Consider the following 17,050-nt stretch of genomic DNA (forward strand, 5'->3'; position numbering starts at 1 on the left):
GCCTTTCTACATACTTGCATATTCAGTGAGCTATCAGCATTTTAGCTGGTGCAGAAAGTGCAGCACCTTTCTTTCACTGCAAAACCTCTCAAATGAGACAGTACTTGTTAAATGAAATGCAGGTGTGACCGCTGGAATACGTATCTTCCTGTGCAGTGATATCAGTAGTGCTGGACAGAATTCCTGAGCGGTTTGGCAGTTCAGGAATATCTTTGGGTCACACTGGGCTTTTAGCCTCCTCTGTTAAATTCTTGCTCCTGCAGATAGATTGATTAACTCTGGGTAGATATCCCTAGCATCACCTAGCATTGTCACACTGAATTTGGCTGTGTAGACTTATCTTCAGAGAGAGCCTTCTCTGTTGCACTGATCATGCACACAGATTTATCAGGCTAATGTAGTAATTTCTGCTGTTCTACAGTTTCTACAGTCATTCATACAGTTTCTGTTCTTCATGAAATTTATTTTTCCCCTGTAGTCCTTAAAACTATTTTTTCAGCTGAGCCGCTAAAGGGATTTTTTGTCTGTTATAGTGTTGATTTTTTTGTTTGTTTGACTGATTGATTTTAAAGATACATATCAAAATATTAAGTGTTTTAGAGGCAGACTTTGGGCAATTCTAAATGTCGGTATTTATAAGTCAATTTAAATTTTAGTAAGTCAAGTCATCAGGAATAAATACTGGTTAGTTTATGGTACTTGCTAAATACAGTAAAAAATATGTACACACAATATTCATCTGTTTTATGAGTGCATTGACTTACTTGTTGAGGAGAATTCTGTGGGTTGATACCACCAGAAGTAAGTGTCATTAAATATGTACAGATGGTCACGATATTGGATAAGCTATAGACAGAGTTACAACTCAGAGGAAGAGCAGACCTTCAGGTCAGCTGTTGTATCACCAGTGTAAATAAGTGAATCTCAGTGGGTCATGCGAGCAGGAGCAAACTGGGCTAGTGGAGAGGGAGTGGTAGAGCCCATTTCCAGCTCAGTACTAAACCCAGCAGGGGTTGTGCAAATAGCTTTGTCCCTGGTGGAGATATATTTTGAATTATAGTTCAGCTCAAACTCAGTTGATCTGTAATCCAGGAGCATCTACCTACCATGGAAACAAGGTACTGTCAGTCTAGTGATCTGGCAGTGTTTTACTGCTTTGGGAAGTCCCAGTTTTCAAGCCAACATATTTTCAAGGAGCTCTAAGTTGGAAAACAAACTCGTGTGGATAATGCCTACTTTCTTTTCTGCATTTCCTGAGTTCTAAAAATAACATTTTGTACGTGGTTAGCCCCAAAGGTTTTGATATCTGGAGTGTCTTGGCCATGTACCGTATTTAATGCTGCTTTGTGAAATGGATGACATTAAGTTAAAAGAATAGTGTCTTTTGAAAATGCTTTGGATACTGCTTAGGTGATGAATGAGCTTTGGCAGGGGCTGCCTGATCAAGAAATCTGCTGAAGTGCCTTATTTAAGAGCAGTGTAATGGAGTGAGGAATTAGGATTTAATGCAAGGGAAATGTGCAGTGTGGGTGGGTCATGCAGATGGATTTTGGTAAAAAGATGAAAAAGGTTTCTGCAGTCACAAATACTAAAATTGCATTGGTGGTACTTGACTGTTAGCAGGCAGGAGTGATGTTAAATCTGATCTAAATCAGTGCTCAGTTTTTTTTCCCCAGATGAAAATGACTACTTATGAAAGGTTAGAGGATTTATGGGGGTGTCAAAACATATGGCAGATGGGCTGGATTAGGACTCATGAGTATAGTAATCCAAATCCTTTCTGCCAAGCATTACAGAGGATCTTTTCCTGCTGCTGGGCTACACTAAATGTACACAGTCAGAGGAGAACAGGCTGTCAGGAGGCTTAGAGGAAGAGTTGCTAGTGAAAGTGCTTGTCTGAGCAGAGTTCATTTTGCAAGCACTTTCTTTGAAGGCAAAAGTCTACTGGGGAGCTGTTACATTATTTAGCTTTAGTAAATTGCTGTAACAATTTTTCTTTTTCCTTTGGTTTGTTATACAAAGCCTGGAAGAAGGTAAACCCAAAATGTGAACTAAACTTTTCTAAGTATCTCTGACTGTATTACTACAGAGGGATAAAAGCTGTGCAAAAGTAATGAATGTTGAAAGAGGGAAAAAAGGGGAAAAAAACCCATCCTACTTCAAATGTTTGTGACAGAAGTTTAAGCGTTAGGCCCAGGTTTAGTCTTAGTTTTAGACTGAGTTCAGAGGATGTCCTCTGAAATCTGAAAATTCGCAATGGCATGTCAGTGTTACACAGGTTATCGGTAACTGCAGTTAACAGGTAGTTAATTTTAAGATGATGTGAAGCTACTGGCTTTTGAGGAGGTCTATGTCTAAAATTATTTCTAGGGAAGATTACAAACCATTTGTGTCTGAGGCAACAAGAGGATATTTGCACTCCATCCCTTTAGTCAGTTATTTAAGCTAAAAAAACCACCAGAGCTCTTTTGTTAGTTAACTAGTGTTAACTAGTTTACAGCATGATAAATACATATGCTGGTGTAGAAACCCACCTACTTAAATATCTCTGAGCTCCATGAACGGATGCTTAGATATATAATTTGACACTGGTGTAAAATAAAAAAAACCCCACAAAACCAAAGCCAACAAAACAACAAAACCATAACCAAAAAAACCCAAAATCATAAAAATGTTTTGTTAAAGCATGAAATGCAATACTGCATATTGATAAGTTGTGCTCTTTGTAGAGCCATAGACATGTAAAGGATCTGGACCTTACTGATCTTAAATTTAAGCTTAAAAGGAAGGCTGCAAATAGTTACACCAGCAATGAGGATGGATTAGCACTGAGATTGTTTGCATTTCTAGGGCTGGGAGCAAAAGACAAACTTTTCATTGTTATTGTTTTATGATTTATGAAGAGGATCTGAAAGCTTTTAGCAGTTTTCACTATTATCCTTGAGGAATGGCGCATTTGCTCTAGTATGGTCTTGTCAAAGAACTTTGTAGTGTGAACTTTCTCAGCATTTAATTGAAAAGTTAAACCTTTAGGAAAGAGAGATTTTCTTCTATTGTTAAGTAAATATTAACAAAATAACAAAGCAATCAAAACAATCCGTGAAAGCTCACTTCTTATCTGTTGATAATCACATTTTTCTTGTTAGTATTTGGGATGTCATAATCTTTCAAGTGGTGTATAGCCTTCCAGCAAAGACCTGCTCTGAATTTTTAATTAAAACAAACAAACAAAAAAACCCGTCTTCCACTTCCCAGCCTCTTTCTGTATAAACAGTCTCCTCTTAAGAGACTGTAGAAGGGTGTATAAAAAGAGCAAAAAAGGTCACATTTAACATTTGTCAGTTGTTTATGTGCATGTTTGAAGGAAACGAGTTTGAAAGTAGTTGAGCCAGAGGGGTGGGCAGAAAAATTTCTGTATAGCAAAATCTGCTGGGAATGAAAGGACAAGTTGAACCAGGAGGATAGGTTTTACTGTGAACGTGTGCGTGTAATTCCATAAACTCTGAAAAATATTTTTGTTTCAAATATAAACTTGATTGGGATTTTAAGTCATAACCCATTTACACAGTATCAGATCATTAAAAGCATTTAAACTGTCCTGGCAGGTAGGAATGAAAAGTATCTGAGATATCAAGTATTATCCAGCTTACAAATATAAATAAGTTGTTGCAGTATGCTTTCCCGGAATACATTCATTATAAATTGTAGATGTGGGGGTTGACTGATTTATTACCAGAAAATAGTTAATTTTTCAGGATATAGAAATATACAAAAGCTAATAAATCAAACTGGAATTAATATGGTAAATGAAATATGTGGACTTAGGCCTTTTTAGATGGTTCTGATACAAGTACATAAATATTTTTGTTACAAATTTCTTTGTTCCCTACTAATGCCTCCATTGAATTCCTCCATATTGCATCAAAATTGAATTAATTAATCTAACTGACATTAAGTATTTTAGACTTCACAAAGAGAAACTCTACAGAAATTTCTTCATGAGATAAGCAGATAAATTATTATTAGACCACATCACATACTGGAACATAAGTAGCCTGATGGTAGGAAACTATTAGTAATTGACCTAAAATGGAGAAGCACAAGCGTCTCTATTTCATATCCAGGAAGAGTGCCCCCACAAAGAAGAAAATAACATGAAGGAAAGATAATTCCAGTGTGAAGTCCTGCTTCTGAATGATTGAGGAAACATGAATAACCATCCCATGAATGTGTAGTGTGACATGGAAGAAACAGACCTAATAAAAGGAAAAATGATTGAGAAATGATTCTTTGTAATAATGGGGAGAAAGGTTATAAAAATGCTAATGTTGTATCTGGCACTATTTGGCAAATAGTTTTGTTACAAAAGGCATCTAAAATTAAAATACAAAAATGCACATATTTTAGCATTTACAGATTCTTCTGTAAAGAGATAGTAATTCAAAACAGCTTTCATTTAGGGTGCCCATGTAATTGAGAGCAGAACTTAGGTTCTTCTGTCATAGAAATAGGTGAGAAAATCTTGCTTCCTGATTCTCATTTAGGCAGAAGTGGTATGTTTCTGGAAGCCTTTGAATAAATAAGTGCTTTCAGATACAGCAGGGGGGAACCCAACACACAGTTCCAGATGGCAAATGTTGAGTTATTCCATAAATAAGGGGAGGTTCTTCAAGTTGCTAGCATGATGACATGGGGAGGTGGAGGCTATTGCATGCTTCACAGAATGTTATTTAGATGGGTATGAAGATGTGAAAGGTTTTAGAGCACTTACTTGGTGTCGTGTGCTTGAAGAAAAAAAATCATATTGTTTGACTGTGAGATGCAAAATTAAGTGGGGCTGTCAATAGGAGGCAGATCTGAAGGCTCCGAACGATTGCTGTAGTTAGTAAGTAGGAGCTGGAAGACCTAAGCATGGAATCTGTGTCTGTTTTCCTCTCTTGTGGTCTTGGAAGGTTTACTTAATTTTCAGGTAGAATATGTCAGGATGCACTTTCTATAGAGAAAATGGAACTGGAACTTTAAATCCAGTTAAGGCAAACTGGTGTTTTGGTCACAGTCAGGAACAAAGAAAGGATTTGGGAGGTTTTGCTGGAGTCATTGTAATATTCCATAAATTCCTCTAAAATAAAGATTTTTCAAAGGGTTACACAACTAAATCTTAAGCAAGGACTGGCAGCCCTAAGATCTCCAAAGACTTGACTGGTACAGGCTTGATAGAGCTTAAGTGAAAGGGCTTGTTCTTTTAGTCTGTGGTCAACAGCGTACCCCAATATTTTGTTATCCAAATGTCAAGTGACTGAGATCTATAGTGCTTGTTTCCATTAAAAATAAAAATAAGTAAATAAAAAAGTTGTATCCTACATTTCTCAGTTCCTTTTGTTCATAATTTACAGAATTGAACACCTGCTGTTTATTTATGTTGATGATTATATTTGCTTTTTTTGTTCCTCAGAGAAAGAATTTGACCCTCTTCTTCAGCATCGGTTTATTGACCTCCTGTGGCACTGCGCTGCTGGGTGCCCGCTTATACTGGATGGGCAACAAGCCCCCAAGTTTTTCCAATTCTGACAATCCAGCAGCTGACTCGGACAGTTTTCTCACGCGTACGCTGACCTTCTTTTACCTGCCAACAAAGAACCTCTGGCTGTTGCTGTGCCCAGATACCCTCAGCTTTGACTGGTCTATGGATGCTGTGCCTCTTCTGAAAGCAGTCAGTGACTGGAGGAATCTACACACTGTGGCCTTCTATGCTGGACTCCTCCTCCTTGCCTACTTTAGTTTGAAGGGTTCCAGCAATGAAAGAGAATGCAATGGGAAAACTGTAATGAACGGCAAGCAGAATGCTAATGGGCATAGCTGCCACTCAGAGATGGAGTACAAGACACTGGAGGTGAAGTCAAGCTTTGCATCAAAAGAAGAGAATGGTATAAAAAAGCTCGAAATGCAGAAACTGCCACTTCCTTCAACTGAGAACATTGTCATTCTGTCTCTGTCTTTGTTAATAGTGCCCTTTGTTCCTGCCACAAACCTGTTTTTTTATGTTGGCTTTGTAATAGCAGAGCGTGTGCTGTATGTTCCTAGTATGGGCTTCTGCCTGCTGGTTACAGTAGGTGTCAGGGCCCTTTATGTCAAAGCCCAAAAGCGTTTTCTGAAGAACTTGGTTTTTTGTTCCACTGCTGCATTAATTGTTTTCTATGGACTCAAGACTGTTGTCCGGAATGGGGACTGGCAGAATGAGGAGATGCTGTATAGGTCAGGGATAAAAGTAAACCCTGCTAAAGGTAAATTCCGCTTTTTATGGTCAATGCTTTATTTATTCCTGTCTTTACCTTTGAATTGTCTGAATTTATCAGCTGTATCTAAAGAGGATACACTAGGAAATGTCCTTTTAAGTTGCAGTAGTATATACATTAGTAAAAAATAAAGAAAAGCAGGAGTATGTTTTGATATGGTGTTACAGGTTTGCATTGAAGTGGAGAAAATGAGACCCTAAGGTAAGAGGATACTTTCATTATCTTAGTTCTGTGTTTTAGAATTAAAGATGCATTATTAGTATTAAAGATCCCACCCACCTTGCTAATTTTCCATCTGGAATCTGGTACCTATAATGCTGATGAAGTTTTTTCATATGTTCACCGAATGTTCTGTTCACTATGACTAGGAAATATGTAAAATAGTAAAGGACACCATCAGGGAGCTGGTGGGTTTTTTTTTTTATTTCATATGATGCAAGTAACATCAATACTACATACTAAAAATGAGGAAATGAGGTCATATTATTCACCCTAGGAAATTACTGTATTTCTTCCTTCGTGCAGGTACTGTAAAGAGTTCCTGTCAAATACTTAGTCCTTCCTGTTAATGTATAAATGTCAGCTATTTTTAATGTTTCCCAGCTACTTCTCTTAAAGGTTGTATCGACACCATACTGAAATGTGACTACAGCTAGTGTAAACGCTTCCAAACACACAGTAAACCCTCTAGTTCAGGGATCAGTAACAATGTTTAGCTGTGGTTTCCTCATATATGGCAGATCCAGCTGGGATCCTGAACTGCTGCCGGTACTGCTCTTGGCACACAAACAGGTTTATATGAGAATGGTTAAAACACCACCTGTGAGTGCTGTGTGTAGGCATTGACTAGCTTTCATTATTCACAATTCATCAGAATTGAGAAGGGTTCACTTGATTGCTTTGTCTGTCTGTGAAAGAAAAATCTGACAGCCTTTGAACATATACTTGAGTTTTTCAAGTTCTGCGCTCATAAGCCCATTGTATAGTGCAAAGTCATCCACTGACAGAGGTGTGTTTCTTGGTTAGACAGTTATATCATGGCATAGTCTAAAAGCTGTCTTAGTATGAGGCAAATGCAGGTGTTACTGAAAGCTGATAGAGAGTGAAAAACTAGATTTGACAGATAAGATACCTTGCAAAGCAGCATTATAGTGGCTTGTCAATTGTTAGTCCGCTTACTCCTCTTCATATACTTTGTCTCCCTAGGTAAAATTATTAAACTTGTTGCTGCATTGACTTTTTGTTAACTGTGAACAAGCACATCCCATTTCTTTTACTTTTTTTTTTTTTTTTTTCAAAACTAATATAGGAGGGCAAGAATTGAAGGAAGTGAACAGCAAGACAGCACACCAGAGTGGTGATATGATGCTGTGAGACTTACCAGTTTAGTGACATTGTAAAGCTTGCATTAAAACATTGGCTTTCCTTAGAAAGAAAAGAGCGTGTGCACGTTTGATTAAATAGTTAATGTATGTTCCATTTTTGGTGGGGATCCCAAGATATCGCAGACTGTATTGATAATTGTCTGCTTGCTTTAAGCCAGTTTTTGTGATAAAAAAAATAAAATTCTAGGTTTTGTCCAATAGTAGGTTTGGCCGTGATGTTGTCTGGAAATTAAACTGCTGGGTATTACGCTCCCCAGAGACAAGGCGAGCTATTTTCATCATACACATCTCAGTGTGCACAGACTTATATATATATGATTGCCTGGTTTCTCGCCATATAAGCTGACATTAAGTTTCTTGTAAGATATGCAAAAGCAAAGGCAGCATATCAGTGTGGTGATACAGACATGACTGAGCTGGCTGTAAATCTCTGTTGAAGTTCTGCTGAATATTTACTAGCCCACACACGTTGTAACAAGGCTGGGTACCAGAAACTCCCAGCTAAAGTGACCTTTCACCCAACTCTATTCATTATTGTGAATACTTCCGAGATTATCCCTGGCTTTGACTATGCTAATTTTATTTTCTAATACAATCAGGCAAGCCTGACTGGTCTAGACTGGCTGCCAATGCACAGAAGTATTAGGAGATGAACAATTCAAACTGCTCTTCAGTAATTAAATGAGGTTGACGTAGGAAAAACAATTTTTTTTTTGTTTGCCTCTTTTTTTTTCTTTTTTTTTTTTTTTTAGTTTTATGAATGCTGGTGATAAATAGGCTATTCAAACAGTGAGACAATGGACTGCTCAGACAGCAGAGAGAAAGTGTTTTCATTCCTTTTAGTCTGCTAAGAAGAGGCTGCCATTCCTCATTTCTGTGTTCCTCAACTTGCATCCATTTCTCCTCATGAGTATTTTCTTACTTCCGATCATTTTTGAGTGGTGGGATCATTTTCCCTAGCACTTTTCCTTTCTTCTCCTGCAAAGAGCTTCTGAACAAGAGCTTCTTTAGTCCTCGGCTAAAAAGCAAAGAGGGAATCTTCAAAACTTCCCCATGTGGGGACCAATAAAGAAGTGGGTATCTGTGAGGACCAGCTTTGCTAAAGCAGGGAGCTGAGTGTTTTGTTCCAGATCCATCTGTATTCTTGCCTAGCAGGATGAAAGCCACTCTGTGGCTGGATGCTGTGTGATAACATTGAGCTGATGTGCTGTACTAATAAGGTCATTTGAGAGGCAAGCTATTAGCACAGGTGCATTTATGAACTAATGTGGCTGAACTGCTTTGGAAATGGAGTTGTCTCACATGGCGATGGTTTATAATCAGGTCCTCTGTGCTGTAGTAGGTGTATGAATATAATCCTTTCTTCTGCTATGGGATTTTCAGGCAGATTTGTTCAGAGGCTTCTTCATCTTCAGTCCTCAGTGAAGAGATGGGCAATAAGTACCTTGCCAGCTCTTTCTTCTGGCTCCCTCAAGGGTACCTTGTAGGCAGAGAAATAGTGTTTTGCCTCAAGTGAGAAAGCCCCTAACCTCACAGGCAACCACAGCCTTTCTGCAATTTACATTTCTCCAGGCTGTTCTTGTCAGTCACTGAAATGTGGAAAAAATACTCAAAAGCATAATGCATGGATCACCTTTCTCAAAACACCAAAATACACCGCAGGAGAGTCAAGTGAGAAAGAAGGTGGTGATGCCACCTCCGAGCCACTGTACACATGCCAGCTTTCGTATCTGGCTTTCTATGTGGCAGAGAGGTAATGGCCCTTGCCTGGTAGAGTCATAATGAGGACCTAGGATGTCTTGACTCCAACTCTTTCTGGGCTTGTTCTGGTCTTTTTGTTATGACTAGTATTTCAAATATCTTTAAAGTGATCTGAGCATTGCCTTGTTACAGTCTGTCAGCACTTGAAGGAAAAAATAGGCAAGATTGATTAGTGTAGTTTATGGATCCTGAAGTGGCTGTGTACATGTTTTGACACTAGGGAAGGAAAGGCACAAGTATTTTTCTGTGATACCTTCAACTTAATGAGCAGCCCAACTGATATAAACCAGCTCCCATTATTTGAGTGTTCTTCTATAGTGAAGAAAGCCTCCCAAAATGTAAAAACAAACAAAGAAGTTAAAAATGGGTGATAGCTGTCATGTCTTTTTCAATTAGACCGAGAGTCATTCTGTGGTGATGATTACCTCATGTTTATTACAAAATTACAATGACACACAAAATAATTGTTCTTATTATGCCTTTTTATCTCTAATTTTCTCTGTATTACCAAAAGCAGGCTTCAAAAAGCCTTATCTTTTTCCTCCAGGCCATTTTGTGCCTTGCAGTCAACATCTGAACATCAAAGATATTCATTATGATGTATTATGATATATATTATGTTGTACTGTTAGAGACACTAATTAAAGAAGTAGAATATAACAGAGCAAGGCATAGATTGTTGGAGTGCTGCAGAGGCATTAGTTGCTTGGGCATAATTTTAGTCTCCTGGTGTTTGCCGTGACATTTGTAAGTAAGCTTTGAAGATCCTTCCTGGAAATAGTTGACCTGCTACACTAAGTGGTTGCTTATTTTTAATCGTGCATTTAAATCCTGCTGAGTTTATATAGGTGGCTTTTGCAATGGATTGTACAGCAAGAAACATACTAGGCTGGTTCCAAAAGCAGTATTGCTACGTTATTGTGACACTACGCCTAGTTTAGTAAGCCCTCTCTTGCACGTGGCACTGACTTATGTTGGCCTTACAGCTTTTGGCTTCAAAATCAGTTCTGCATGTTGCTTAGGTGTTTGTTCTTGTTCCATCACAAATTAGTATTAATGAAATGTCATACGTTCATATCTTGGACAGGTCAGTAGGACTCTGGAATATGTGCTTCAGATCTTTCCTGAAGTTAAAAATCCTGTTCTTAGTGTCTCATTTCATATCTCAATTTCCATGTTGTTCTCAGTGGGCAGCAATAAGACCAAGACATGGTGTTGACAGAGAAGAATATATAAGTTGTTGCATATGAATATTGAAAGTTGCTTTCCTTCTATCTTTCCACCCTTGCTCCTAGCACAGGTTCCTGTGGGTGTGAATAATTCAATTTTGCTTAATGTTTTTAGAAGATATTCTAACACTGAAATACTCTTCTGGACCACAGTGTTGCTTTTCCCTGTTCATGTTGGGGTTTTTTTAGCTTTGCGACACGGTTGTAAGATCTTGCTGCCTCATTCTGCAATGTTTGTGCCTGTAGATGATTTAGAGAACAGTCTCCAGGGTTTTTTTTTGGCATCTTTGGCATAGCATTTAGAGTTGATCAGTTTTATTCCCTGGAACTTCATGGACAGTTACCTTTCTTTTTCTTTTCTTTATTTCTTTCTTTTCTTTCCCCCTCTCTGAACTGAAAAAAAAAATACTCTTTTTCAAAAAATATTTTTTAAAATAACAAATTTAATTTTGTTACTCATGTTGAATACTTTGTAGTGTTAATTTCCTCTTTTACCATTCCTCTGATGCAGCAAGCAAATGTATTTGCTATACAAATTGTTTTAATCGTAAACTTAGGGTGAGGGGAAACAATCATGTGAGTTAATATTGTTCCATTTGCATAATTTGTTATTGTTAAAAAAGCACCCAGGGTTGTCCTAACCCAAGAGTTGTTCCTCTGATTAAAAAAAAAAAAGGAAAGAAAAGGAAAAACCCATGCCTGTCATTGTAGAGGTTGTATGCTCTAGTTCTGTACACTTGGGTAGAAGTAAATACTAGAAGCTGTTTCGATCTGATTTGACAGCTTTCTGCTGTTATTCTTATCGACTCTTAGAAAATGATTTCTTACTAACAGCAGCTATCAGTAAAAGGTCCCTTCTTCAGCAGACAATGAAAATAGCTTATAGTGCAATGAGGAAAAGCAGTTTAATACCGTGTAGTAAGCTAAGTAAAGAAGCCATATTTCTCTCAAACAGAAAGGGTGCAATAGACCAGTATTTTCCATGCTGATTAATATTTTCATATCAGTAGTGATGACTGGAGGCAAAAGGAGAAGAAATATTTGAAGGTATGACATTCTTCAAATATGCTTATTTTTAAAAGCTTAGATTATGCTGACAAGAAACTGGGCTCTCTTGTAATGCCTTTAGAGCTTTGTATTCAATGGCTACTGCTCTGGCACACAACTTGTTAATCACACTTTTTTTATGCATCCTGAGTAGTGTGTATTTTAATAAACATCACACTGGCATTTAAAAATACCTGTTGTCTTTGGAATTGCATTTCAGTGATTTGATGCATAAATTCTTTTTCTTATATGGAGCTTGACAGTAAAACTCCAACTCATCGTTTGGCCAATAGCCCAAAATATCACACTGCACAGTAATTATTTCTTGCTCCTTTGGTTCATGTCACTTAAATAATAATAAAATCACTCTTAAAGTGGTAAAAGTCTGACTCAAATGACACTGCAGTGAATACAAAATGCTGGCTTTGAAAAACAAGACTGAAAAGGGAAAACAATTTCAGTGCACAGATTGCCATAATCCAGCAAATTTTAGAAGTATAAAACCTGCTAATAATCATGCATGAAAATTTTTCATATGATCACTGTTAAGAAATATCAGTGCTATGGGCATAGCATCTATAATTGGGTATTCACGACTTTGTTTCTGTCTTGCTAATGAGCTCTTCTTTAGCCTTTGATCAAGCCACTTTAATCTCTATTTTTCCCTCTGCAGTAGACTTTGGATCACCTCTTAAAAATTTTGATTATTCATTATTTTATTACAACCTCTCCACATTTATGAGAGTATAATACCCCCAATAAGCTAGTTGCTGAAAAATATCTGGTTACATAGCCATTATGGTGATTCTTGGCATATTTTTTAGTTAACTGTTTTAGAAGTAATTGTCAGAGAAACATAGCACCGTCAGTTTTCTCAGCGTGTTTACCAGAACTTTCTGGCACTTAATCCTTTGACTATAGGTTGCATGGAAAATTTCCTTGACTACTAGTACTGTTTTCGAGTTTGATCAGTAACTTAAGTTTGGCTAAGGAGAAATTACTGTAAAGGTAGTATACCTTCTGTCAGTGTTATAAAATGTTTCTATCTATCAGTAATAACCCTTATCACAGCCTACTGTATGAGGAAACACCCAATAATGAGATGATCCTATATAAATAAAAATTAAAAGGTTATAATTATAATAGCAAAAGAATTTTAAGGATAAATGTTGTACAGAATGCTTCAGAGTTCTTGAAATAAATAGGAAATACTTTCTATCTGCCTGCTGCTCATAACAGCTTTGAAAGAAAAAACTCAACTGGTAGGTGAACTGCATAGAATTGTTTGAAAGATAAATAAAAATACTATGGTCTGAAAGTAGTGTAGGGATGGGTGTTATTGTTGCCCTGAATGATTAGGAAGTGTAAAAGGAATGGCGTTACTAAGTTTGAGAAATGGTCATAGTTATCTAAAGCATTTGAACATGCCACAGTCATCCCAGCCTCAGTAAAAGACTCTGGCTATGCTAAATATGTTTGAGAGCTGAAGGAAAGTGGTTTGCCCTTCAAAATCTAATTTTTTTTCTCCAGTGGCAGTGTTCTTTCTTTCAGTTCTTCAATAGTGCTGTAGTTTCCTCTGAAATCCAAGTCACTGTGGGATATCTGCTTCTTCTTCAGCAGGATACCAGAAAGCCTGATATGCTTCCTTTACATATATAAAGGACTGGAAACAAGAATGCTAACTTTTTTTTTCCTTGAGTGTTGTCTAACAGCATCTCTTATCTGTGAATACTAAATAGGAGGGGGATAGGAAGAGAATCTGTTATTAATGACTAGCTAGACTTTATTTTCCCCTTTGCATATACTATGAATTTAAAGAAATAAACAATTTTGAGACATGGACTCTATTACTTTGTTTTGAGACATGGACTCATCAGACTGTTATTTCTTCCCCTGCCTTCACTGGGGTGCTCTGCAAAATCATTCAACAAACTCAATCTATGCTAAAAACTACAGTGCAAAAAAAAACCCCACCCTGGTCAAGGAGGGATTAGCTTTAGCAAGATGGGGGTTTTGTAGGATATCAAGTGAAATGGATTAAATTTGGTATTTTCTTTGCCAGAAAATTATGGATTTTATTGTCTAGTTTGATTAAAAGTCAGGCCTTCAGTCCATATTCATCGGTTCTTTGAAACCAGCCTGTTTTTTTTTTTCAGTGGGGAAAGAGTTAACTATCAATTGGAGGAAAATGAGATTACCTGGGTTGGTTCTCAAGCTGCCCACGTCTGTTTAAATGTATTAGTCAGTCATCCAGTTGCTTCATTATTTTACTTTCTTTTTTTTTTTCAAAATACATCGGCTGCAAAAATTTTCCCTTTACATAAGGATTTTCACCATAGGCTACAGGTCTTCATTTTACTGTCTGTAATGGGTTTCATACTGGTACACACTGAGGTCCCATTACATAAATCTTGTAGAGAAGCTAACCTTTAATGTGGACGGGACAGTAATTTATACACATGCTTCTTTATACTTCTTTTGGCACTGTAAAATCCCAGTGTAGATAGATAAATACAAGTATTTTATTAATATTTCCAATACCCTTACTTTGTAACAGGGAGCTTTACTAACCCTTAAGGTTGGGCGGTCATCATTGCCACCCCTCACACATGCAAAAATGAAATGATGCCTGATGCAGTTATAGCATGTGCAAAAGGCTTGTGTATAGTTTTGGTTTAAATTGCAGAAAAGATCACAAAACAGAGGGACTGAGGGCTCAACATAATTTCCTTCTCTTTGCTTGGACATTCTAGCACACTGAGCTTTTCTTTCAGTTCTTCAAACACAGAAGACATTTAGAATATGAACTGTTAAAGATGGTAGTTAATAATAAAGTCTTTAGTTAGTTTCACTACTGGCAAAAAATGAAGGAGGTCATTTTGTGACCTATCTTCCTCCCTCTAACCTCTATTTCCATACCAGTGTGGATATGTATTGGCTGGCAAGGCTTCACAGGCTCTGTCTTGCCTTAATAAGTGATTTAAAACAAAATAAACAAAACCATACAACTTGAAGTATTACGAAAAGCCTGCTTCCTGGAAATGCACTAATTTCCCTTTTCCAATTCTGACGTATGTTGTTTGAGCACTCTCATGATTCTCTTGGTTTGACAGCCTAGCACTGATTTTCCCCTTTCTGTGGCTCCTCTGGCACCTTTCCAGGACACTGTCCTCTCTATTCCCGTTTCCTGGAAAGGAGCCAACACAATCCATCTACTTTCAGCTTTGAGGACCATGGCTGTCATTTCAGTTAGCGATGTGCACTCTTCCGTTTCTGCAGGAGGCTGGCTTACGACTCACATAATTTTGAACATGGGACAAAATTTTAAACTGCATCATAGATAATTTTTCTTAGAACTATGCCTGCTGTTTAAAAAATTATGTAATGTGACAGATTTAGTACATGGACACCTCCTTGCCTGAGTCAGTTTGGTGCTCTGAAGAGTTTCTCAGGGTTAATCCTGAGTTTTCCCATGTGCTCAGAGCTCTCTGTCCACTTGTATTTTCTGCTCCTTTGGCTTCCTCTCTCTTTTTTGCATGATTTATCGCCTCAAAAAAGCACAGTTCCTTATATCATGAGAGTTTCTGTTCACTGCTTTGTTCCTGACCCTTATGAAGTTTCATGAAATGGAAACTTTATGGCAGTAACAGCTTACAGTGTTCCCACAGTGCATAGCTAACGAAGCTGTGCAAACAAAGGTGTGATCAGCCTCTGCTGTGAACAGAGCAATGACTAGATTAGATGTTAAAGGTACTATGATCTGTCTTTTCAAACAAACCTGGATTAGTTTATTCATCTGATATAGACCATGAGCTTCCCAAAAATCATTTTCACAGGAGGGATGGGCAGGGAGGGTGATAGGTGCAGGAATTCCTTACAGTGGTAATTCCACCAGAACCCCTGTGTCATGAAACACATGAATCAATCATGAATCTCCTTTAACATCAGGATTTCCATTTAAATGAAAGATAATCTATATTTATCAGTCCTTTATTACCTTTGTGACAGGTGAAAAGTTATTTCCTGATGCATTGGGGTGTGCCAGCACAGCTTGGAAGGCAGAAAACCTGTATTTTCAACAAGTCTTGCAGTAGTTTTAGCTGAACCAGAATGTCTTCATAAGAGTTGCAATGTTAAACAAAACTGAACTGTGAAAAATCGGTAAATGGGATGACCTATCCAGAACAACGTGTGTGTTGGTGTCTTGTTTGTTTGCTTATTTATGAAGGGCACCTATATAGTTTCAATGAGGTTGTGGTTTCCAATTTGAATCTTTTTAGAGGTTCTACAGTATGAACACTTGCATTATGGGCTTAATCTCATATACAGGACAGCTTTGTCTGAAGTATTTTCTTTCTCTTGTGCGGAAAATGGAAGGACTGTCCATGCAGCACACTGGCTGCACTGAGGCAGGTCCTGGGAGATGTGAGTTGTTACCTCCATCTGAGAGATGAGTGGCTGGGAAGCATGTTTCTTCCTGAGCTTGTCTATTGACTAATCGTGAGCGAGGGCTATTCAGTAGAAAGTTTCTGTAATGTTATCCTGAAAATATTTTACATTGTTGATACATAAGTAAGAATAGTAAGGAAGTGCTATTTCATCCTGTCGTACCTTAAGCAAAAGTACTGGCAAGAATTTTTTCTTACAGTAGTCTGTCACGTGTAGTGCATCAGTATGTGAGTATACCTGTAATTTTTCTTTAATGCCTTGCTTTATTCTGGGTGTTGGCTAAAAACAAGATTAATGTGATCTTTAATGTGTTAATGTGATATTTTCTATTCAGTCAGTTTAGGGAGCCCTCACACATTTGAGATTAGGTTCATTAAAGCTAATTGGATTACCAAAATCTGCAAGTGTGTCCTAGGCTGAATGAGGAGTCCATACTCTAGACTGAACAGATTAAATGGTAGTGCCTAAGAACACTTTACCAGGTGCTCGGTCTCATCTCTCAAGTTCATTGAGCTGAGAGAGCCGCTGTGCTATCCTTTGAGGAGGAGAAATTTATTTTCTGTAACATAGCAAGTGAAGCGGGTATATCAGGTTGTGATGCTGAGCATGGTAGTGTTATGCATTCATACCTTTTGCGTCAGGATTTCAAACCTAAGAAACAAAACTGAAGCACTGTCTGCCAAAAGTCAGTTGGTTCAGTACGCATGCTGACATGGTGTTGGATAGCTTTCAGAGCTCTGCATAGTTTTAAATTATTTTTTTCTTTCACCTGCTGTCATTCCAAAAGCCCTGGAATTGATCAACAAAGTGTTGAAGACACGATATAAATAACACTCTTAATAAAAAGGGAATAATATGTAAAAGTTAAGAGGTGGTAAATCTCTAA

At 37.6% G+C, this 17,050-nt stretch overlaps 1 protein-coding gene across 4 annotated transcripts in view; it reads left to right on the forward strand.

Moving 5' to 3' along the window:
- Positions 1-17,050, forward strand: part of TMTC2 (transmembrane O-mannosyltransferase targeting cadherins 2) — a 252,735-nt gene that overhangs the window by 137,778 nt on the left and 97,907 nt on the right. For all 4 annotated transcript variants that reach the window (XM_065669680.1, XM_065669690.1, XM_065669700.1 and 1 more), the window contains one exon: positions 5,453-6,281. In XM_065669680.1, coding sequence (XP_065525752.1) covers positions 5,453-6,281 — 829 coding nt within the window. The remainder of the gene's footprint in view (positions 1-5,452; positions 6,282-17,050) is intronic.

This window comes from Lathamus discolor, chromosome 1 (assembly GCF_037157495.1).
Source record: "Lathamus discolor isolate bLatDis1 chromosome 1, bLatDis1.hap1, whole genome shotgun sequence".
Classification (NCBI taxonomy): domain Eukaryota; kingdom Metazoa; phylum Chordata; class Aves; order Psittaciformes; family Psittacidae; genus Lathamus; species Lathamus discolor.